The 23,603-nt window shown below is 36.9% G+C and overlaps 5 protein-coding genes across 18 annotated transcripts; 2 read left to right on the top strand and 3 right to left on the bottom strand.

The window, feature by feature from the left end:
* The first annotated feature begins 1,559 nt into the window (after positions 1–1,559).
* On the top strand, positions 1,560–4,382 carry LOC121806332 (superoxide dismutase [Fe] 3, chloroplastic-like). The gene is made up of 9 exons (XM_042206329.1): positions 1,560–1,587; positions 1,693–1,830; positions 1,896–1,979; positions 2,315–2,506; positions 2,766–2,937; positions 3,471–3,544; positions 3,631–3,657; positions 3,808–3,831; positions 3,916–4,382. The coding sequence occupies exons 2-9, from the start codon at positions 1,744–1,746 to the stop codon at positions 4,039–4,041; spliced, it is 786 nt and encodes a 261-aa protein (XP_042062263.1). The 5' UTR covers positions 1,560–1,587; positions 1,693–1,743; the 3' UTR covers positions 4,042–4,382.
* A 222-nt stretch (positions 4,383–4,604) lies between these two features.
* On the top strand, positions 4,605–6,377 carry LOC121807567 (protein-S-isoprenylcysteine O-methyltransferase A-like). Of its 2 annotated transcripts, none has more exons than XM_042207830.1 (2): positions 4,605–4,876; positions 5,541–6,377. In XM_042207830.1, the coding sequence occupies exon 2, from the start codon at positions 5,655–5,657 to the stop codon at positions 6,246–6,248; it is 594 nt and encodes a 197-aa protein (XP_042063764.1). In that variant the 5' UTR covers positions 4,605–4,876; positions 5,541–5,654; the 3' UTR covers positions 6,249–6,377. The 2 variants fall into 2 exon arrangements, with proteins under 2 accessions (XP_042063764.1, XP_042063766.1); XM_042207832.1 differs by having other exon boundaries at positions 4,605–4,959.
* Positions 6,378–6,663: 286 nt separating this feature from the next.
* On the bottom strand, positions 6,664–8,189 carry LOC121807566 (probable xyloglucan endotransglucosylase/hydrolase protein 33). The gene is made up of 4 exons (XM_042207829.1): positions 7,773–8,189; positions 7,600–7,700; positions 7,242–7,450; positions 6,664–7,179 (listed from the first exon to the last, which is right to left on the bottom strand). Exons 1-4 carry the CDS (start codon positions 7,996–7,998, stop codon positions 6,777–6,779), a joined length of 939 nt encoding a protein of 312 aa, XP_042063763.1. The 5' UTR covers positions 7,999–8,189; the 3' UTR covers positions 6,664–6,776.
* A 1,222-nt stretch (positions 8,190–9,411) lies between these two features.
* On the bottom strand, positions 9,412–11,438 carry LOC121809236 (probable receptor-like protein kinase At5g18500). The gene is made up of 7 exons (XM_042209770.1): positions 10,919–11,438; positions 10,802–10,849; positions 10,631–10,741; positions 10,209–10,541; positions 10,016–10,131; positions 9,688–9,948; positions 9,412–9,612 (listed from the first exon to the last, which is right to left on the bottom strand). Exons 1-7 carry the CDS (start codon positions 11,436–11,438, stop codon positions 9,412–9,414), a joined length of 1,590 nt encoding a protein of 529 aa, XP_042065704.1.
* Positions 11,439–12,611: 1,173 nt separating this feature from the next.
* Positions 12,612–17,862, bottom strand: LOC121807796 (RNA-binding protein 25-like). 13 transcript variants are annotated; one of them, XM_042208114.1, is made up of 10 exons: positions 17,381–17,556; positions 16,901–16,984; positions 16,588–16,631; positions 16,263–16,329; positions 15,894–16,160; positions 15,589–15,738; positions 14,849–15,287; positions 14,080–14,745; positions 13,423–13,997; positions 12,612–13,001 (listed from the first exon to the last, which is right to left on the bottom strand). In XM_042208114.1, exons 1-10 carry the CDS (start codon positions 17,420–17,422, stop codon positions 12,750–12,752), a joined length of 2,586 nt encoding a protein of 861 aa, XP_042064048.1. In that variant the 5' UTR covers positions 17,423–17,556; the 3' UTR covers positions 12,612–12,749. The 13 variants fall into 13 exon arrangements, with proteins under 13 accessions (XP_042064048.1, XP_042064049.1, XP_042064050.1 ...); XM_042208115.1 differs by having other exon boundaries at positions 16,588–16,628; XM_042208116.1 differs by lacking the exon at positions 16,588–16,631 and having other exon boundaries at positions 15,894–16,138.
* Positions 17,863–23,603: the final 5,741 nt, after the last annotated feature.

Raw genomic sequence — 23,603 nt, 5'->3', positions numbered from 1 at the left:
TTATTCATTTGTTTGTATAAATAATTAAGATTATATTGCATAAATCTAAGTAATATAATTTCAATGTTATCAATATTATGTATTTTCATCGATGATTACGATTTGATTTGATTTAACTTATTTTGATCCACATATTATAAACATTAATTTTTATTTAACCGCTGCCTCTTCCATATTCTTCAGTCCGATATCACGTACACGCGCGTATCAGCGAAAAATGGTAATTCGATTATAATCTCTCATTGCTTTTTTAGTTCTGCTAATAGTCTTGAATTTGTGTTGCGAATTGCAGTTATATTAGAGGTTATGCATTGTAAGTATTACTCCTATGTTTTTATACGTGCCTGGATTTTTATCCGAGTCGTGATTAAATTCAATAATGTGGGTGTTGTTTTATTGATTGGTGTTCTGTTTTGATGAGATGGTGCGTTCAATTCATGCTTATTGATAATTTTCTACGGTAGTTGTTGAGAGTTGCTATTGGAAGATCGATAGGTACTGGTATGGATTTATTGCAATCATGAAGGTTGGTTTGTTTTAGACTACTAGCTATCTATCTATGTAGCCAATATCCATTTTATTATGCTTTTGTGACTATTGATTAGTTAATCCATCTGATGTTGCTCCCTTTACTAGGGTAGCGGAAGGCTTCGTGTATCTTTTGGACAGAGCAGACTTGCTGCTAAAGTAGCGAAGAAGTATGATTTCTTTGCTTTTGACCAATGTAGTTTGTTCTCCTATTTTTATCACATTATTAAGGAATGCATTGTCATAAATTTCTCTGCTCAAGTCTGGCTTTCATACCCATGCAGGTTTGATACTTCCTCGTGACATTGGTTTTGTTTATATAAGCCTTGGGGATTATAGCTTAGCTTGACCTTTTATCAGTTGCTAACTTGAAAGGCTTGGCATGCTTTTTCAGGAGATGGAGCATTTAAATCCTCAAGCGAACCAGTTTGGAGGAACTGTGAGTAGTTATTTTTCAGAGACTGGAAGCTTTTCGGACAACTTGAAACACACTCCATAGGCTCTGCGTTTTGCTGGTTGATATACTGATTTCTTCATACAATTGATGATGGTTGATTTTATTTTTGAAGTATATATTCCTAGTGTAAATGCAGACTCCACTTTTAGATTTTTAGCACAATAATGATGTAAATTTATTTATTCGTATATTGCTCTTTTTAGTGTAGTAGTAACATTCTTTAGATTAAGAAGTGGAGTAGATTTCAAACACCACCATTTCCCCCAAAATTCAGACCGTATTTTTTAAATTAATAATACTACTATTTTCTTAAGATTTACAAATTGGAAGATAACTGATTTGTTTCATTTTTTATTGGGAAAAAAAAAACATTTTTCATCTCTTATTTTATTTTCCATTTTATATCGCTTAACTAATTAACTGTAGTAGTACTAATTAAGTTGTGATTCATCAGCTATCGTTGTTGGAATGGGTCGGCCCACAGGCCCATCTGAAGGCAGCTGGCCACAACATGGCCAAAGCCCAAAAAAATTTGTTCAAATACAATATACTGAAGTAAGTACTACGTTGGAATACGAAGTGCTGTTTTATCTTTAACTGAGGTATGCTACCTACTTCGTCGAAGGAGCTCTGCACATGTTCGATGAAATGCTTGAACGATTTTTTCTCAATATTTAATACGTTGTCTTGTTTATTTTGGCTTGCAGAATTTTCAGTGTGGACATACTTGTTCGAGGTTGCGGTTAGCGTAGCAGGAAATGAGTTTGTTTAATTGCATTAGTAATCAGTGCCCTCTGGGCTCCAATTTTGGGTCTTCAAACAAATTGGGCGCCGTTCCCCAGCTGGTATGTCGCGTTTGATATGTCAAATGTGTCATGGAGAATGAAATATTGGATTCTGTTGGATGCAGGGAGGAACACAGAGAAGAGATAAATCCAGAAAGAGTCGCTGCATCACTGCGTATTATGGTTTAAAAAGCCCACCTTACAAACTAGTGAGTTTGCTTCTTTCTTTTTCTTATTTGAGTATCAAATATCAAAGTAACATAAAAAGATTGAAAATTCCTCATTTACTTTGCCATTCTCGCATTCATAGAGATAGAGGTCCCTTTGAACTATACGCACAAGCTTTTTTTTGGCTTATGATGATGCAAAGTTTTCGTTTGGTTTGTTTGCCTCCGCTGGTATAGATTTTATGCACGGTATGAGGGTTTGGGGATATGGTAGCATCTTAAATCCAGGCGAGACGGACTTCTGTCCTGAAGTACTGTCTGTTTAGTTTGCTTGTGCGCTTTGTCGAGATATAATCATTATTTTTCATTCGTTGTAGGATGCTCTGGAACCATATATGAGCCAGAAAACGCTCGAGGTACACTGGGGAGCTCACCATCGTGGTTATGTTGAAGCTCTTAACAAGCATCTTGCAAAAAATGATGTACTGTATGGATATACAATGGATGAGCTGATCAAAGTGACATATAACAATGGCAACCCGTGGCCTGAGTTCAACTCTGCAGCTCAGGTAATTTTTGCTGACTAGTTTTGTCTTGTATGCTTTGCTGTTTCAGTAAGCACTTTAAACTTCAATATAGATGAGAGCAATCTTTTAAATGCTTTCACCATTCACCAACCAGACAGCCACTTCTACTTACTTGGTTAGTGGCGAGTCTAACCACTGATCTTATATAAGCCTCGCGTTTCACTTTTTTCCACTGACCTTTTGGGGTTTTGTTAGTGTAGCATCCAGTGCTTCTGACATCTTATGTGGTCATCAATTTAAGGTCTGGAATCATGACTTCTTTTGGGAATCAATGCAACCTGGAGGAGGTGAAATGCCCACACTGGGCCTACTGCAGCAGATAGAAAAGGACTTTGGTTCATTTATCAATTTCAGAGAAAAGTTCGTAGAAGCAGCCCTTACATCCTTCGGATCTTGCTGGGTGTGGTTGGTTTGTAAGTGTTATATGAATGTTTTGTCTATGTTGAATACGTTTATTAAGTAGTACTATTTGAAATCTGAACAAGATCTTGATGTGCAATGGTTGGTTCATGCTCTTGGATATTCACCAACACGAAGTGCTCAATGATGTAGCCAATTACAGCCTCTAAAGTTGACTAGGATCAGTAGCTACACAACAGTTTCTAGTATTATATTGTTGTCTAAGTTTTACATGATGTCATTTTAGCTCTTGCCAATTACTGCTACTTGGAAGTTATCTTTTGTACGAATCAAGAATTAAGGTGAGAAAAATTTATTTCTGATGTGCAGATGATTCGCACAGTTCTCAATTGTGTGAATGATATCTTGCCTAGGTCAGAAATTGTGCGATCAACATTTGATCTGTTGTTGATGAATGATATTTTGTTGCTAACTACGCTGTTGTATCAGTAGTTTTCATGACTACAAATTCTTTTCAGTAAACAGAAATGAACTCTCTGGTTTCATTATGCTACGGCAGCACTGATTCCTTGTTAAATTGTTGCAGTGAAAAGGGAGAAAAGATGTCTTGCAATAGTTAAAACATCCAATGCAATTAATCCTCTGGTCTGGAATGACATAGTAAGGAGTTTCAATCATGTTTATAAATGCAATTGCCTAGACTCTGATTTTCTTTCAGCATGTTAATGATCTGTTAAATGTTGCAGCCAATAACTGGGTTGGATGTGTGGGAGGTATGCACTTTACCTCTCTCTCTCTCTCTCTCTCTCACACACACACACACACACACACACACAAATTATGTCGACAAAGGCATATGAACAATAGACACGGTAACATTATTTAATTAAGCTATACTGATCCTTCATTCCTTTGTTTTGCAGCACGCGTATTATTTGGATTTCAAGGTGCGTTGATCTTCACAATTCCGTTCTTACATTATCCAAAAAACAAGCTTCTTACTGATTCCTTCCTGCAATCTTTGATAATAGAATGATAGAGCCAAATACATCAACACATTTATGGATCACCTCATATCATGGGAAGCAGCAGCAGCACGTATGGCTCGTGCACAGTCTTTTGTAAATCTAGGCGAACCCAAAATCCCAGTTGCGTGATACGCACCACCTTCGATAGCAAAAACAGCCCCAGCAATGGGACTTTGTCATAATCTGCCATCTTTCCAATGTTGGAACGAATTCGTCGCCGATCTGTCAGCATGCTGCCGCTTGCTCAAACACGAGACGCTGAGGCAATGCTGTGATGGTGATGATTCCGTTGATTGGATATTCAAAATACTAAGAGAGAGGCGTTAGTTGCTAGATATTAATGCTAGTGTTTATGGTTGGTTAGTAGCCATTGGGAAACTACTGATCTTATTAAGATCTCTGGTTATGTAAGCCTTTGTTCATATTTGCTGGGAATTGAAGCAATATAATTTACATGCCTTTTTGTTCTACTTCTACTGATTTTAAAAAGTATCTACGTTTTGATTTAATTGTGATTTAGTAACAAAAATAATTATTATTGATAGTATGCATTGGATTTGCTTCTCTAGCAATTGTGTTGTATAATTTTCAATAGTAAAATTCATATGAATATGTGGCAGTTAAGAATTACAGTGCTGTTTGAAAAATGTTCAAAATGTCCGAAACACTCCAGCACAAAAAATTAAAAAGATGCAATATTTTTACCACCAAGCATAATTTCTTTTAAAATTTGGGGAAGTTTCAAATTGCAATCGTAAAATAAAATATGTAACTACACTACTTATGGATCGCCGCTTTTTGATGAAATCCGAAAAAGAAAATCGGTCCCAACAAATAAAATCTTCTTCAATCTCTCGACGATTCAAAATACAGAGGGAATACAACCTATATCTTGGAAAATTCTGACTTGCTTTAAGTGTTTGCAGAGAAACCCCAGTACGCGGTGTCGATCTGCCCACGTCAGGTGATTTAATGTTTCAGCGGAATCGGTTTCGATTTGGCTGCAAAATGTCGAAATATAGCTGCAAATCTCGTAAATACAATGCTGTATGTCTATGTGTTTCTCTGAATTTTGTTAAGATTTTGATTGCTTCTGTTTGAATATGGAAACAGCTGGTGCAATTTTGCTTGGGGTTTTGATTTCTCAGTATGTGGATATGACTTCTGTAAAAACTTGCACATGGTATTGATTGCTCTGTGAATTATGTTGCAAACATTGTTAAATATACAAAATTGAACACGGGGTTGAACTGAAGAAATGTGATTTGACATGGGGGGGATTGACTACCATAGGTAGTGCATTTGTTGATTGCATAGCTTCAAAATTAAATCATCTCAGATTTTTCATAAAACACTGGTAGGCATGTAAATATTTAAGCAGGAAAGCAAAGCTTGTGCACCCGTAACTAGGTATGGAGAGCTAGCAGCTCCTTCAGCTTTAATTTAGTAATGTGATAGCCTGGTTGATTAGGGTCCTCAAAGTAATGTTTTCCCAATATAAATGAAGACCATTGTGTTTGAACTGTAGATGTAATTTAAATTGATCTAATGTTGTTGTTATGCTAGACACCGATGAACGTTTTGTGCGTTTTCATCTCTAATATCTTACTTCTGTATAACCATTTCAGGTCTGGACAAAAAAACATGAGTAACTTATCCAAATTTTCTTGTTTGGGATGATTCGGAGTACAAGACTTGATTATTTCCCCCTGGGGATAGGCTTTTCAGTCTTCTTTTGAAAAATGTGGGATATCTTCAGCTTCACAGCTTTCAGACAAATATCGCAAATGCTGTTTGCGATATTCTTCTTTCACAGTTCTGAGTTTCTTCTAGCAGTTTACTTTCACGGGATTCAGAAAGTAACTCCGAATACCCTTTTACTCAGCATTGAATATGTTATGGCAATGATCTTCTCCCTGGTCGAGTATTTGGTTGAAATACATTTCTTTCCAGAGATGAAGGAACAGTGGGCAATAAGCAACATGGGTCTTGCCTTGTTAGTAGTTGGTGAAATCATACGAAAGTTGGCTATAATAACTGCTGGTAGGTCCTTCACTCATCTAATAAAGAAATATATTGATGATGATCATGTATTGATCACTCATGGGCTCTACAAGTATGTCCGGCATCCAAGTTACTGTGGCTTCTTTCTCTGGTCCATTGGTACTCAAATAATGCTTTGCAATCCCCTATGTACGCTTGCATTTGCGCTAGTGGTTTGGAAATTTTTCCATATGAGAATACCATATGAAGAGTTTTTCCTGAGGCAGTATTTTGGTTCTCAGTATGAGGCGTATGCTAGACGAACGTCCTCCGGTATCCCATTTATAAAGTAACGACCTTTACCCTATATAGTTTCAGTTTCAGCCATGTATCACGTTTAGATAGAACATGATTGTTAATAGCTGTGGTCTCTCACCTTGTTAGCTTTTAGCTATTGTTATCTAAAAGCCGTTTGCGAGGAAGCAGCTTCAAACACACTTTATAATCTTTGGCATTTCTTAAAACAGGCACGGGACCGTCTTTTTTGGTCGAGATTCATAATATGGTACTCATATCTGGGACCAAAGTCATATCTGATGGCATTTTGTAGTTATTTTGGCTTTGTCTTAGCCTGAATGCTTAACGTTTGTATAACCAGTAATAAACATGATCAATCAATCGTGTTGCAATCTAAATCATCTACAAATTCTGGTGCAAGAAAATGTGTGATGTTTAATGATTACATACGGGTGAAGATGTATTTGAAGATTTATATTTGGAAATATTTCAATAGTGCTGTCATTATTCATCTCCATCTTGATAATAGTTGATAATAGTCAACAAGTTATTCAAAAAGAATGAAACTAGTAATCTTTTTCCTACTATTTGCTATTGCATTCTGGTGGCATAACTTTGTATCTGGACTTGTCTTGGCAATATGAGTAGAACATGTGCTTTCCCCTAGCCCATTCCAACCCTGTGGTTTGTTGACTGGACAGCTTAGCAAACCGCTCGCCATCAACGGGGTCTAAGCTCGACGGGCTGCTCCTTGAACACGCAGGAGCAATATCCTTTGTGTTCAAGATGCAGCCCTCCATCTGAATCCCTCCCATTGACGCCACATATGGCGCATATTTATAATCAACAGGATATTTTCCGCCGCGAGTTGCCCACTGCGAGCCATCCCAAATAGTCGCATAAACTGACATAGGCTTTGATGGATAAGCAGGGGATATGGCATTACTGTGAATGACTTCTCTCACGGGTATGTTGTCCACCAGAAACCTGCATGTTTCACTGTCAATTTGGGAAAGCAAGGAGCTTTAGTGATTGAGAAGCCTACATACACTATATGGTGATTGTTCCAGAGAATGCTGTAGTCGTGGAAACCCTGTGTTGGATCGAACCACAGGTAAAACTTCTCTTCCCTTCCTGTCTTCACGCTTCCGTTTCCGTACATGTTGGTCTGCAGCACCCATTCCCTTCTCTTCTCATGCCCGAGCAGTTCGAAATCAATCTCATCATGGTTGTGAGGAAAAGCGTCAAAATTTGATAGCTGGAATAACAGGAGAATACAGAGTAGGCAAGATGAAGTTTGAGATTTTTGAAAAAACAGAGTAAGGCAAGATTGAAGGTTGAGATTCTTGAAAAACAGGGGAAGAGAGAGTAGCCAAATATTGAAGTTTTAGATTATTGAAGACTTACATAATAGGCAACCACAACCCCTGATGTAAAACCAGAAGGCATCTTCATAGCCGCGTTGAAGAATCCATAGTAATATTTGTTTTTCGACGACAAGCCAGAACCTAAGAAGAGGAAGACAAGATGATGAAATGATGCAGACAAGTGTTGGCACAGTTACATGGTTTGAATTTTACCTGAGGACTTGTCCAAACTCAGCTCAGCATTGGCCCCGTTGCTCGTGACATGCACGTTCACCCCTCCAAAGAACACATTGCAGCTCTGGCTAACCGTTAATCGAATAAAACTGTCAGTTAAACTCTCGACGTCCGGAGGCCTATAGACAGGTCCACGGGAGTATGCATGGACTGTGTTGCACAGAATAACAATTGATAGTAATAGATTTCTGTGGGAAATGGCCATTCTTGCAGTATATGGGAATGGATTTAATGTTGGTCGAAATATTTATATAGACTTTGGACATAGATTTTGTGCTTAGTTGTTGCAAGCTGGCTGTACTTTTTTTGGCTCTTTTTCAAAACGTGAAGGTATATGTGATGGAGGCAACTTATTAAGGACTTTCATGTGCGATGAAATATGAGATTAGCGAGATGTTTTTGCCCTTTTTTAAAGATATAATCGACTTTCTTAGTAAAAATACTAGTAGTATTTTATAATAGTCTAATAGACTAGTACTCTCTCCGTTCTATAGTAGTTGAGACATTTCTTTTCGGGTATGAAGATTAAGAAAAAGGTGTGTAATATAGTACTCCCTCCGTCCCGGGCTACTCGCTCATTTCCTTTTCGGCTCGGAGATTAAGGAATGAGTGTATAGGAAAGTAAAAAATGATGGCTGTAGGTGAAATTTTTTACTAAAAATGGAAAGAGTGCAAGTAACTTGGGACACCCAAAAAGGAAATAAGTGCGAGTAGTGCGGGACGGAGGGAGTAATAAAGTAGAAGAGGGGAAAAGTAGAGAGAATAAAGTAAGAGAGATGGAAAAATAAGAATGAAAAAATGTGTTACTTTTTAATTAAAAAGAAAATGACTCTACTATTATTAAATGTTCAAAATGGAAAAATGATTCTACTGATATGGAACAAAGGTGGTACTACTAAATAAGAAAGAGACCTGATGGTTCACTAAATATATTAGGCGTAATAATATTTTTATTCAACATCTAATACAGTGCTTATGAATTAGAAAATGAAATTGATAATGAGGCTAATCAATTGAACATCAATACAACTGTAAACAGAACCATTCCCAAGTGTAGCTTTCTTGGATACAATTTTGTTGAATTTCAAAATTTTGGAATAGGCCTTCCATTTTATGTAGTATATCACCTATCTACATCTCTATTTCCACAATAAAATATGACCCTATAATCTATATCTTGAGCGTATTAATTCCTAATTTACTTGATTATAATGTTTATGTTTGATCTGATATTGATGTGACATGAATGAATGGTGAAAATGTTGAGTCTCGAATTCATTATTGAGGCTGCAGTTGTGTGCCCTAAAACAGCTGTGATATGGTAAGACTAGGAGAGCAAAGCAACCCCATGTTGACCAACTTGTTCTATGGTAGTAGTACTATATATATTAATGACCATTTAATCCCCATATTAATTTTCAGACAGTAGATAAAAAAATGCTACTCCACTACTTACAATATAGTAAGAGTGAAATGTAGGGTGTGGAGTTCCACATTCTCCAAAAGCAAAAGCCAAAAAAAAAAGAAGAAATAATGAAAATGGGGTATGAGGTACAAATAAATATTTGAGACCAAAAAATGGTCCAAGATAGGGAGAGTGGTGAATAAGTATATGTAGTTATGTGTGGAGAGAAATGCGACGGGCTTCCTGTAGCAATGTGACGACAGTTTCCATGGAAGGGCGTTGGTGCTTAACCCCAATACAAGATAATGCTAGCTTCAAAATCATGTGAAAAGCATCTAAACAATAGTCACCATTAAGTTTAGGATCAGCAAATTCTGTTATATCCCCTCCGCCTTTCCTAATTAGTGTTTTAGCCTGCAGGCAAAGATCGATTATAAAATAATAATACTACTACATGTTACTCCTCCTACATTCCGTATATTCAACTACCTTTTTACTCAAGGCCACAGGTGTTGTGACTTCGAGATTGATGACCCTTTGCCCCGACACCAACTGCAAAAGAACTACTCCGAAACTATAAACATCTGTAGACGACTGCACTTGCCGATCCTTCTGGTACTCGGGGTCCACGTACCCGAAGGTTCCTCGTACCTCCGAGCTCACATGGGAGACTCCCATCGAGATCACCTTTGACAATCCGAAATCCGACAGTTTCCCTTCAAACTTGCTGCCTAGAAGGATGTTTGTTGGCTGCATGCAAATCCAAATTATTGGATGTGGATGTAAAATTAAAATCTATCTATCTATATATACGTACCTTAATATCACGGTGAACAATGCAGCCTTGAGGATAGGTATGAAGAAACCAGAGGCCTCTCGCACAGTCTAGAGCAATCTCCACCCTTCTAATCCAACTCAACAATCTATGCTTCCCTGGACTCAAACCACAGATACAATTAATCATTCACACACACACACACCCCTAAGAGTTATATATATACTACTCCTACCAAAGAGCCACTCAGACAGATTTCCATTCTGACACAGTTGGTAAACAAGAAAGCTCTCATCTTCTCCATCGCAATGCCCTAACAACTGCACCAGGTTCGGATGCTTCACATGCGATAAGCTCCTCACCTCCCTTACAAATGTCTCCATGTGCCCCTCGTTTAATATGTGCTTAACCGCCACAGCCTCCCCCTTCCACATAATCCCCTTGTATACTTTCCCTGCTATGCCTTGCCCTATGAAGTTTGCTGCACTCAGATTGTCTGTCGCTTCATACACTTCTCTCACTGTCATCTTCATGCTGCTGGATTGCTCCCAACACGAATTTTCGCCTTCTGCTCAGTTTAGAAAAAAAAAACATGAGATGAAATCACTCTTTAAATTACTACTCCACATTGGATTAATTAATCAAGATGATCACTACCATAAATCTCTTTCGAAGGTCTTGTTTTGGTCCTTTTCTTTAGGAAGAAGAAGAAGAAGATTACACACAAAATGGCAATGGCCACAACACCACCAGCCACAATTTCAAGATCTGTAATCAACAATCATCAATCACCAAAAAAAGGCCATTTATTCTTTTTTAGTATCATACCTTTAGTGAAGGACATCTTCTTTTCTTGTTTCCCCTCATCAGCTGCACCTGCAGAAGATGATCAAATTTTAATCCCTAGGTAAAAAAAACACATTGCAAAAACTATGCACAACTTACCTAATGGAATTCCATCTCCAAGGCAGGTGAAGATTGAATCTATCCATTCCATGTCACTAAGCCTTCTACTAATAACTGAAACTAGAACCGAAAACCTACAGATATCGGCTTCTTCTTCGATCGAAAAGTCCATCTGCTCCCACCTCTTCAAACAAGAGCTGCACGCTTCATTGCAGCCTTGATCCAAACTCTGCAACTGTGTTGCTTGCTCGTTCACAACGTCTTCCACTGAGTAGTCCGAGCACCCTCCTCTTCCACTAGTTAGCCTCTCAATGCCACAGATGTTTGCTGAACTCAGACAGGCCTTTTGCTGTGTGATGTTCAGAAATATTTCCCCAGTTTTGTTGGCGTTCTTTGCCGACGCGTATAAATATGTTTCTAGTGCTTGTGCACATGTGTTGTTGTTGACAAATCCACCCCAGTTTCCTCTTGAATCATTCCATGATGATGGAGTTTTCATGTCAACAACACATTGATTCTCATCTGCTAGAGCTGCGTGATGCATGATATGGAGATCCATTAACAAGATTAATCCAATGAATGTTAGATGATTCATTTTCTTGAAAAGGGACATAATCAAAATGCTGATCATCAATAGAGATTGAGTTGGGAAGGCTATGTTTTTCTATGTAGTGACAAATGGAGTGATTATACTATAATACTACATAATAATACCTTTTTTAGGAACAAGATTTGAATTAGTCTGGAATAAATGGTATTAATATTCGGATTCTATTACTACTTTTTTTTTATTGTGACAAACGACAAATGTTGAAACAAGGCAAAATTGGCAATTTCTGTAATTTATCTCTCTTTTACATTCTTAAAGCCAAAAGGTCATATATATGTTTTACGAAAACAAGGATGCTTAGTTAATTAGTATTGTGATTATATGTCGAAATCATATATTCGGCAGACGCAACGGCAAAGACAAAATTGTGTTGTTTTCGTGATGCATACATACATGTAAAACAAAAGATTTAAACTATAGCAAGTACTACCAATATAGTATAGTAAGTAAGTATTGATTTTACATTTAACACATAAATTTTTTATAAAGTATTTATTTTATTTCATTGTGGTTTTGAATTGGACCTATGGAAAAATGATGGAAGTCATTCAATTAAAAAAGGTTAGTCAACCGAGTTGTAAAATAGTTGGCAGCACGGAGCTATGGTGACCTTGACGTCACGGGTTCAAACCCCACCACCCGGGAGCTATGGTGACCTTGACGTCACGGGTTCAAACCCCACCACCCGCTAGGAGACTTTCGGCCTTAATCAGTAAACTCGGTCGAGCAGCCAACACATCTTGTCAAGTTTAGTCAAATGGCAAATAATGCTAGAACATTTGGTTGTTATATGCGAGACTCTATAAATAAATCCACTATTTAAAGTTTTTAAAAGAAGCCCAAGTAGAAATAATTAGGCCTAATTTTTCTTTTGGTCTAATTGGATTTTAAATTTTGCGTAACAATTGGTGCCCTGTATAAACTAGTAAGGGGACAGCTGTCATAAACAGGCCAATCATAATGAAAATACTACTCCTATATTAGACGCAAAAACCAGGCTGCGTTTTGATCCCTTGGCTTGCTCCATCTCGCTCAACTGCTTTCTTTCTTTCTTCAATATCTTGCTTTGACATCTAGTTGGGCAATATACAAATACTACAAAACAAGCATCAATCAGAGGCATAATGGTAAAATTATGGTTTTCCTTTTCTTTGATTACACACCATTTTGGTTTATTAAGAAACTGCATCAAAGGTAAAAATACTGAAAATCACAATTATTATTCCATCTCTAATATGAGGTTATAGTATTCGTCTTCACTCAGGCCCTGGGCTTTGGAGTCAGGCCAGTCTCTACCTTCTTGATCTCAAAAATAAGCATTCTCCACATCTTGAGCACAAACATTTCAGCTTCATCATCCAAGATAGTTTGGAGCCTCTCAAGCATCTCACCTGCCTCTACATGCTCCTGAGTGCTAGAAACAATATAGTCCACAAGTGTGACCTCTTCCTCACCCAAAAAGTCTGTTATCTTCTTTGACACCCATGGTCTCATTCTTTCATGCAGCACATTCTGTAAGGTACAAATATAGGCTTCCTTAGAAACTATCATGCACATAACCTTGCGTCATACAATAACCGTAATAAGTTCCCAAAATAATACTCCCTCCTCTGTCCCTTATAGGTGTGCTCAATTTTCTATTTTAGTCCGTCCACAAGAGTGCACTTTCCACTTTTGGAAACTACCCCACCTTTACCTCCTTGTATTTTACCCCCACTGTATCGTCTTATTTACATAAAAATCAAGCATCATCAGCTATTTAATATCAGACAAAACCTTAAACACTCATACTATAATTTATTTTATCACAGCCTCACTGGTTTTCAACAATACGAATAAAATGATAATGAGTTACTTCCCTCCAACCCCCAGAGGATATGATTAAGCAAAATGGAATATACCATGGCATCAAAGAGGCATATAGGGTAATCACCTGATCATAGATCGCCCAGTTGATCTCATAGGAGAACAGCTCATCTTTGGTCTTTGGGATAGTGTCAATCAACTGCTTAGCATCCAGAAGCTTCTGGTTTTCTGGGGTCTTTGTTTTATTTGATCTTTCTCTTTCAAAATGATCTCTTCTGCTCTCCTCACGGATGCTATTGTTCTCTTCCTCATGTCTATCACGGTCACGCTGGCCAGATCTCTCATGAGAACGCCTACTTTTGTCTTTTTCTCCATCAAGTTCTCTTGGATTAACAGTTGAAATACGCTTCACAAATTCTGCTGCGGCAGCCATATTAGATGATGGGGCTTCAGACATGGAAGATTGAATAGCTTCCTGTTCCTCAGTTGAGTAATCAATTGGGACTAGAGGTCTCATCTTCTTTTCCTTGTGTGCATCCTCATCCTCGTCCTCGTTAAAAAATGAAGGTACAGTAGCTCGCTTTCCCGACCCTGAAAGCCCGAACCCCAACTTTTTTGTTGGCGCATTGTTATTTTGCCGAATGTCTGAAGCAGAATTAGATAAATCCCTGGTGCCATTCTGCAGAATCCCTTCAGCTGTAACTGGGAAAAGTATATGTAAGTTCAAGGGTGGAGAGCCCCATATTGAAATGCAATCATCAGTTAAGCCAGAAGAAATAAATACCTTCATAAGTCTCGGGACTTGGTTTGAGCTCAACGGTCTGATCAGCCTTACCCTGGTTTTCAGTATCAATTTCATTTGGCAAGATAGCTTTCTCAAATCCATTAGCTGGTGGAATACTTTCTGCTTTCTGAGCCTCCAGCTGTTTCTTCTGTTCTTCTTCAGCTCTTAATTTAGCTTCTGCAATTTCTTCCTCCTCTCTCACTCTGTCAGCCAGGTCCTCTTCCTTCTCCCTCTGTCTTCTTTTCCTCTCTTCATCACTTACCTTGTATTTCCTCTTCTTTCCATATCCATCATCACCATCACGTTCTTGGTCCATAACTTCCCATTTCCTTTCATAAGCCCTATCTTTCTCTCTTTCTCGCTCTCTCTTCCGCCAATGCTCCTTCTCTTTTTCTCTCGACTCCCACTCTTTTTCACGCGCTTTATACCTCCGTTCATCTTCGCGACTCCTATTTTCTCTATCTTTCTCCCTCTTTGCTCGGTCATGCTCCCGCTCTCTCTCGTATCTTTCAAGTTCCCTTTCTCTTTCTCGTCTTGGGTCACGGTCTCGATCCCTGATCCTATCATGTCTTCTGCTCCTATCGGGAGAACCTGTTCCAGCTCTATCAGGTTCACTAGACGGTTTGCTCTCAGCAGTCTTATCATCCTCATTTTTGTCTTCTGTGTCTGCACAGTGAAGTTTAAGCATTTCATCATTGTCTGGAACAACTAATGTGACATGTAAATTAAACATCCCAGCTAGATTATCAGGTTTAACAGAATTACGTACCGTTTTTCACCCCATCTTCTGATTCCCTATCCTTTGACCCAGAAGGTTGCTCCGAGTTTGACTTTCCAGGTCCATCAATAAGTGTTTGTGGGGATGGGGGTGGAGGAGGAAGTGGTTTGTTCTTAAGCCGTTCCTCTATCATACCTGTGAGCTTCTCAGAAGCATCACGATCTGCATCCCTGTCTTCATCAGTTACAAGGCCAAAACTGCCAGCATCAGGATTTTCCTTATTCATCTCACTGTTATCCTTTTTTGGTTCATCTGATGAAGGCTTTAGAGACTCTTCAGTCGACTTAACAATTTTTTCAGTATCAATGCTCGACTCTCTTTCTTCCTCTTTGTCAGAACCATCAGTTGCAGATTCCTTGGCCTTAGAACCTTCGATCTTTTTGTCTACATAACGCTCAAGATATTTCCGAGTTGTTTGATTAACATTTAACTGCAGACCCACCAAGTTCATGATATATCAGCAGAAGAACAAAAGTCCTTTTCAACTTTCATAGCTGGGAGGGATAGAAGACGCAAAAGCATATGAATAACTAGTTAAACATCAGTAGCACATGAACTAAAACCCAGAAAATGTCGATGAATCATAGTACTCCATAAGATTTACAATTTGGAAGGGCATCAGTATCTTGCATGAAAATGGTGAAGGCTAACACAACAAAGTTGAAGAAAAAAATATTAACAAATAAATAGAGGAAGACGAAGATCTTTAATAGAAGGCAGTACAATCATACCAACAACTCCTGTCCATCAACTCTTAGCTTATTAAGTAGTCGCAATGCCCGAAGAACTCCTTCAGCAGACTCAAATTCACAAAATCCAAAACCTTTTAAAGTTCCGGTGGGGTCTTGTGGGCGTTTCCAATTCTTTACAGGCCCACAGAGCTTCAGAAAGTGTCAGAAGTCAGACTTGGTTGATATAAATATCAAGCTATCTTATTCATTCAAACAAAATTCCATAAACTAATCATACATAAACAAAATGAATCCTACAAGAGATTAGAATACAAGAGAACAATATTTAAGCTACTATATCAAACCTGCAGGAGAGACAGCATGAAATCATTTTCCACGGTTGATGATATCTTCCCAACATAAACAGTCGTCTGTGGATCCTCTGCAGATGTGGCATTTGGTGTAATGGGTCTAACAACAGGAGGAACAATTGGACCACGAATTCCAATAACTGGAGGGCGTGCCAATGGTGGCATAACACCAACCAAAGGACGCGAAGGAAATGCTGGCCGAAGCATTTGTGCATAAGGAGAAGGATAATGAGGTACCCCTGCATGAATAAGACACAAAAACTAGGCAGAATGTCAGCAGCATGCTAAGAAAATTACATATCAACTTATTATAGATTAAATCAAGCATAAAAAGATCCAACAATATAAATCAACTGTTGTTACCAAAAATATCAAAGCAATAAGAGATTGCAGCACAGGCATGACAACACTCACCAGCTGAACATATAACCTGAAGGAACATCAAGAAAATAACATTGGGATTCATGAAACAGGAAATGCATGAACAGGGCATACCTTAAGCATTGACTTGCAAACAGAAGGCACGACAAAAACTACCCAATTGGAGGCACTATAGGTGAATGTTTAATTTGAGAAGTGAGATGACCAAACCAAATTCTCACTCAAACTAACATATTTATAGAGCCTTAATCACGCAAATCATAACAAATCACATAGGAAGCTTGTATGGTTAGGAAGATTGTGATACCTTGAATGAGAGGCATAGCTGCACTCAACTGTTATCCTAGTCTGCTGTCGGCAATTAAAAAATTAATATCCCGTAAAAGGGTTTAAACAGTCTTATCACTACAATAACAGCCTATACAGTGAGCAGCAATGCAAAACCATAACTTTTAAAAAAACAATTTTTTCAGCCTGTACATTAACTTTTTAAAATCCTATGTGTTTCCTTATTCTATATTCTAAAGCATTGGACTCACAAGTATCACTATACATTGTATTAGAAATATATGCAGTTGAAATCAAAGAAATCGAGCAAATAAACAAAAAATTGTGCATACCAACAAAAAGGAGTTGAAGTGTGAGGGACACTCAGTCTCTAATGAAGCCTTCCAACCTTTCCCACCGTAATCAATCACGAGACACTGTAGAGAAAACATCCCGTCATCGATACCCCTAATCTGGCTAACATGTACCCCTCTATATCCCCTATGCCTCGTTTGTTTTTTCAGTTAACACTTAACAGATTGTAAAATACAACCTAGGATGCATAAAGCATAGTAGCACACTTATAGGCCCATAAAATCAAATCAATTAGGCCGCGATTTCAATAAAGCTTAGTGCTTCATAATATGATCATGGTAGATGATTCAGCGAATAGCCCAATTTTATTAGTACAAAGTAAAGGCAGATCCTCCAAAACGTTAGAACCATTAAAGCGATAAGAAAGTGAATCCCTATGCGGAATCAAAGGGCGCAGACACACACAAAACTCAAATATCGAGAGACAGATTCAATCGGAAATAGAGAGAAAAACCCACCGGGAGGCATTGCACCTTGGTGGGGCATACCAGGGTAGCCATTCGACATAGGTGGCCCGTATCTCATAGGCTGACCGGCCATGACGTAAGGAGGCGCAGGAGCCGGTACCACTCCCGGAGGTGGAAAGGCAGGAGCTTGATACGGAACATGTGAGAATTGCGGGGCAGCGGCGCCGGTAGGCAATGGAAATAGAGCGCCAGCAGGGCGGAAGGAAGGCTGCATCGCCGGTAGAGGAGGAGGGAGAGGGCCGCTAGGGGTAGGGTTTGGAAATGGGGGAAGCGATGTGGAAGATGGATCGGGTTGGGGGGGTCGAGATTCTGGTTCAGGCTGATGGACATCGGAAGTGTGGCTGGCGGCCGCCGCGGTTGTTTCCGGCGCTGGCGTTGAATCCGCCATTGGACTAGATGATAAAGTTGTCGTCTTTTCAGTTCCGGAGGTTCTACTGAGCCCTAATGTCGGGTTTTGTGCTGCGGTAAGAGCGAGGTTTTGTCTATTCTAATAATCATATTTCCACTAATTTATTTTAACCCACATTTTATTATAAAACTAGTATCACCTTGTACCATGCACGGATCATTTTAATTTCTTCATCTTTATTTCATTATGCGAAATAAAATTTGTGAAATGATAAACAAAAAAATATTCGACGTCCTCTTACTTTGGATTATACTTTTAACTTTTTCAATCAAAATAACCTCACATGGCCACAAGAGTGCGTTTAAATGCTAAATTTTCTTTGAAATATTAATACGATCACATGAAAATTTCAACACTTATTTGTGTTAGACATTTAAATATTAGACTTAAAATAAAAAAGCATTTTAATTCTGTGAAAATATGAATTAACCGTTTAGTTATAACTGCAGGAGCAAGTTTACGGTGCAATAATTTAAGATTGTACTGGTGAGACACTTCTTAGTCGAACTTCATTTCATTGCAATATAGTGACCCTATACACTAAAAACCAAACCTTGAAACCTAAATCATAAACCCTCAACTTTAAAATATACTCGTCATGACCAACAAATGAGTCAAATGTCAATAAAATTCTCCCTCCGCCCAGTTCAATTTTACTTTGTTGATCACTTATTCTATTTTGAGGGTTTAGATCTTTATTCGATATCTTACAATGGGTCAGTCTACTTGATAATCCTTACTGATAGTAGAGGTTTTTTTTTACCTGAATCTTGGCTGTAAATCTGATTATATGCTCATATCAAGAAAGTGCAATTTTAATTAAAAAAACATGATGTCATTCTATTTTTTAAAAAAAACAATTGTGCAAGTCTATACATATATAAAAGAGTTTTTCATGGTTAATTCACATTAATGGTGTGTTAGTATTTAATTGTATATGTGTTTTTAATAATATGCTACTCTATCTGTTATAGAAATGTAAAAACGTTTCAATGAAATGTGATATATATAATTCAAAATTTATTTACTTTTATAATTTTAATTGTCTAATAAAAATGTGTGGTTTGTGATTCGTAGTTCTCATTTCATTCAATTAATCCACAACTTTAAAAATGATCTTTTATTTATATTATTTGTATGAACATTAATTTATTTTTATATTAATTAAAATTTAAAAAATTTAAGTAATATCTATATGGCATAAAAATAACATCAATAAGTGATTTATCAATCAAACAGAATAAAATTCTAATTAATTCTTATTATTAGTTGATTTTGTTTAATTATAAAAAATAATTATCATTTAAATCATAATTTCTTAATTACTCTTTGGTTCATCTCATAAGTTATAAAAATAGGTAACTTTTATAAATTTCTCAATCCCATTACATGTTTCACCAATTTGTTGTGATAAAATTTTATATTTAATTTATTATTTCACTATAATATTATACACGTATTTGTCAGTATATTGGATTTGCATATTAATAATTTTACATACTATTTTTTAAAATCGTTATAAATGGATATTAAAAAATACAACGGAGGAACATACATATGAGATTGATTTGTGCTCCAAATTCCAAAACAACGATTGATCAATTAATCAACATTACACAAACTCACCAGAAAAACAAAATCCACACATTAATAAATAACCAAGACTAAAAATCATGATAGCCAAATTTCCAGCTCTCCACCACCAAGTCAGCTTCTGCGGAGTGGAGATCGGTGTCATCATCTTCTCCATGGCTAAGGAGGTCGTCACCTTCGGCCACCCCTAATGTCGATCCCATCATCGATCGCAACCTCACCAGCTGCCTCATCTGATCTGTCTTTTTGCGTGTCTGAGGTGATTCTTCTCAAGGAAGAGATGAAACCTGCAAAGATTATTTTCTACGAGGCTTCATCGGATGACCCAATCAAGATTATAGTCCATTTTATGGACAAGTGTTTAACCGCCCCACCACATTCCAAGACTAATTAATTAAGAGCCACTACTCCCACTAAAATAAAAGATCCACCGGTCCACTTCCAATTGTAAGCAATAGCCACTACTCCAAATAAAACTCCTATAATCCACTTCCGTCAATTATTACATGAATTAAAAACTGTTTTATTTTTCTGAATTTAATAAATTATTCATAATGGAATTTTTGTTAAATAACAAATTAAATTAACTCACAAATAATACAACTCCGTCACTATCATTATTTGGCAATAATCCTAAAATTAAATAAAGTATGTATATCAATTATTAAAAGTTTAAAACTATTATAAAAATAAAACATCATTAACAGAACAAAGCGTTCTTGATTCTGTTTTCTGTTCTACGACCCTCAGATTATATGTACCGTCGGATGTCTTGATTGTCGAGATTTTTTTCCTCTGTTTTCCACCTCAAAACTCTCTTTTCTCAATTAAAAAATTTTCTCCTACAGAATCTTCACTTCGTCTTCTTTTCTAAATACAAAGTGACAGTAACAACCTATTCACAAATATGATAGGAAAGTCGGCTTCCTTCTTTATTGCTTTCGCAAATTATTGAAATTCCAGAGCTATCTCCTACTTCCATGTGTACATGACAATTCTTCCATTACAAAATATCATACTCAAGTATTGGAAATTACATATATAGTATATTAATGATCAAATATTATTTTTTTTACCACTTAATATAAGTGTAACGTGTACATATATATAAAAATAATAAATTGTACGAAGATGAAGAATATATTGTGCATGTTTCGAGTTAGGATGTCAATATTTTCAGCCCTCTTACTGATAAAACATTGAGATAAAATTTCCGAATCATGCACAAATAGTATAATAGTAGAAAAATGAACAATAAATGAAATGAAAATTACAATGAATGCAATTAAGACAAATCGAACTATAAGTAAAGTCGAGAAAAGCCCTCTATCAGCAAGAAAAATTACGTCGCATCTAGTGCTCTCGGATTAATGTATTGTTCACAGATATAAAACGACTTCCTCCTAGTGTGTTGAAGCATCTCCAACCCGCTAGACACCGACAAACTTGATAAAGCTTCAAAAATCGAGTATGCTTTTGTTGTTGTGTAATTCATCTACAACTCTATATCTTTTATAGCCATAAAACAAAGACATGGGAGGCCATAAAATTAATACACCATAAATCACAAAACGATGGTAATGGAATGGGAGTTACAAAAGAGGTGAAGAGGCAAAGACTTCCCATGACCCACTCACGTCCCATGTTTAAATTTTTTGTCTTAATTAATTTCTTTGAACGCTTTTGTTAGATGCCCAACAATATTCAAGAAATTCAAGAAAGTTTATAGAGGAACACTTCACACGTATGTCAAATTAAATTAATCAAAGCCATATTTTTTAATAGTATTGCTAAATAGATTCTTTTTATTTACTATAGTAAAAAAGATTTGTTTCATATTGATCTATATAAAAACCTTTTCATTTCTTTAATTATTAATAATAACAAAAACAAACAAATAAAAATAAAAATAACTTTGAGAAACGACGATTGCTTCCCAGTTTCTTCAAAATCCCTTCCCATAATATATTTCTTCATCTTCTAGTCTTTTCAAGTCCCTTCCCATAAAAATAAAACTTTTCACATTCATAATTTTATTAAAAACTATAATGTCTTATAACCTTCAAAAAAACTTTTCATTTCACAAAGCTAAATGCTTATTCTATAAATACCCCTAAAACTCTAATTGTTATTCCATAAATACCCCCAAAACTCCCATTTATATATGTATAGATTAATACTAGTATATATAAGTGAGATCTGTAATTTTTTTATGTTCCTTAAAACTCGATGTCCATAGAAAATAGTATGACTTATACTGTAGGACAGAGATAGCAAATTTTTAATCTGCCGGCTTACGTGTAGGGTGTTCATTAGACACACAAATCATAAGTAATTAAATGGAACTCACTTATTTATTTCTGTGCATTTAAATGTTGTTCAATTTTATCGATATACTCTTTAAACACGATAGAAAATTTGTAATTAAGTGGGCCCATCACATGCAAAGATACTGAACAAACCCTAACTTTTGTGTTTCTTCATAACTTCGAGTAGAACTCCGTACTACCTCCATCCCTTAAAAATATACTTCTCCGTCCCAAGATAAGCGACTCACATTCTTTTTTGGGACGTCTCAAGATAAGTGAGCTATTTCCTTTTTTGGTATTCTTTCTTTTACTTTTTCTCTCTACTTTATTAACTCTCTTACTTTATTCATTTTCCACTTTACTAACAAAACTCTATTTCCTTAAATCCCGTGCCGAAAAGTTTGTGCTCACTTATCTTGGGACGGAGGGAGTATCACATTTGACATTTTAGGATGTCATATTATCCACTAACAATACTACAATCACTCTTCTTTCAATCTTTCTCTACTTTACTAATTGTGCACTAAAACTTGTTCCATTTCAAACATTGTATGTTTTCTTGGGGCGTAGGGAGTACTTTGTTTGCATTTTTTATCAGTCTACAAAAATTGATCTTGATTTTTTTGCATTCTCTCATACAGTGGGGTAAAGTTCTTAAGATCATCCATGGCGTTCCGAGCCGGACTGAACTTGGGGAACGACTCAGGCTGTGTCCATTGTAGGTGATGGAGTCTGGGTTTGGGCCGTGGCTGGGGCCGCCGGAGGGGCTTGAGGTCATGCCCCGTTGCCTATTTATTATACGAGTTTCACAACATTTCCATTCTTCAACAATTTCTCACTCTCCTCTCTAGTCATATCAGTTTTCTTGGAAAGTATCGCTTTGTGCCTTCAATATGGGTGTGCATTGACTATTCTATTAAATCACAGATGCTCAACATGGTTTTTTCATCTGAATTTTCTGACCTCAAATGTAACCATGATTTTGTTATCCGACAGCTTTCTAGTAGAAGAGTGGAAGTTTCTGAAAAAAGAAGAAGTGCTGCAACTGCCCTTTGCAGAGCCTATCTGGAACAAGCTCTCTCGAAGAATTGAAGACAGAGTTATTGAGGTACACTTCTTCCTTAGAAAGAAATTGTGTTTTAATCATTTTCCAATGTGAAAAAAACTGTTAAGCTAAAGCCGTTGAGAAGAGAGTGAAGTTTGCTGAATGTATGCAAATATGAATTATGAAAGCAAAGATACTGTAGGACGGCCTGCCTGCTATTGCAGCATCTCTCAGTAAGCCCGTTTATTTAACTAACACAACTGCCTTGTGAAACAGGTGCCTCAGCAACAGAATGTATACGACTGTGGTCTTTTTGTTCTATTCTTTATAGAACGATTCATTGGTGATGCGCCTGAAAAAGCGGGACTTGCATATGGTACTTGTTTCCATTTTACAAATATTTTCAGTTTTCTTCATGTTTCTGGTTCATCATGCTTATTTTTGGTTATCCATTATCAGTTCGGAAAGCAATGGTTCAGACCTGAGGAAGCTTCAAGTCTGAGAAGGAGAATTCGCAATTTACTGAGAGAAGAGTTCAAGAAAGCAAACGAAAAGCCGTGTACAGTAGATTGAAGGATATAGTGAATATTGATACACACTCAACCAGACAAATTTTGAAACCACTTTTGTACAGGATTCTTACTGGCATGACAAGTGTTAGAAGTGAACTCTAACCTACATTTTAGAACAAGTATGGAGGAATTTTTGGTGTATATTGATGGCAACTACAATGTAAAGATCGACAGTTATCAATCTTAGGAATCCACTTCATTTAAAATGGGAAGTTGAGTGAATATTAAATACTTGCGTCGTGTTCTTACTAGTTACTTACATGTATTACTTCTTACTACTTTCATG

The sequence above is a fragment of the Salvia splendens genome, chromosome 6, assembly GCF_004379255.2.
Source record: "Salvia splendens isolate huo1 chromosome 6, SspV2, whole genome shotgun sequence".
NCBI classification, from domain to species: Eukaryota; Viridiplantae; Streptophyta; class Magnoliopsida; order Lamiales; family Lamiaceae; genus Salvia; species Salvia splendens.
Note: the sequence above shows the minus strand (reverse complement) of the source record. Positions and strands in the feature narration are given on the sequence as shown.

Coding starts and splice junctions, on each gene's coding strand:
- LOC121807796 (XM_042208112.1), bottom strand. CDS start 17,777: ATGGCGGATTCAACGCCAGCGCCGGAAACAACCGCGGCGGCCGCCAGC. Junction 14,746..14,848: donor AGAAGATGGGGTGAAAAACG/GTACGTAATTCT, acceptor TTCACTGTGCAG/ACACAGAAGACAAAAATGAG. Junction 13,998..14,079: donor AAGTCCCGAGACTTATGAAG/GTATTTATTTCT, acceptor TACTTTTCCCAG/TTACAGCTGAAGGGATTCTG.
- LOC121807566 (XM_042207829.1), bottom strand. CDS start 7,998: ATGGCCATTTCCCACAGAAATCTATTACTATCAATTGTTATTCTGTGC. Junction 7,701..7,772: donor GAGTTTGGACAAGTCCTCAG/GTAAAATTCAAA, acceptor TCCTCTTCTTAG/GTTCTGGCTTGTCGTCGAAA. Junction 7,180..7,241: donor TGGAACAATCACCATATAGT/GTATGTAGGCTT, acceptor TGAAACATGCAG/GTTTCTGGTGGACAACATAC.
- LOC121809236 (XM_042209770.1), bottom strand. CDS start 11,438: ATGGATCTCCATATCATGCATCACGCAGCTCTAGCAGATGAGAATCAA. Junction 10,742..10,801: donor GAAGATGTCCTTCACTAAAG/GTATGATACTAA, acceptor TGTTGATTACAG/ATCTTGAAATTGTGGCTGGT. Junction 10,542..10,630: donor ACCTTCGAAAGAGATTTATG/GTAGTGATCATC, acceptor TAAACTGAGCAG/AAGGCGAAAATTCGTGTTGG.
- LOC121806332 (XM_042206329.1), top strand. CDS start 1,744: ATGAGTTTGTTTAATTGCATTAGTAATCAGTGCCCTCTGGGCTCCAAT. Junction 2,507..2,765: donor AGTTCAACTCTGCAGCTCAG/GTAATTTTTGCT, acceptor CATCAATTTAAG/GTCTGGAATCATGACTTCTT. Junction 3,832..3,915: donor CGTATTATTTGGATTTCAAG/GTGCGTTGATCT, acceptor CTTTGATAATAG/AATGATAGAGCCAAATACAT.
- LOC121807567 (XM_042207830.1), top strand. CDS start 5,655: ATGTGGGATATCTTCAGCTTCACAGCTTTCAGACAAATATCGCAAATG.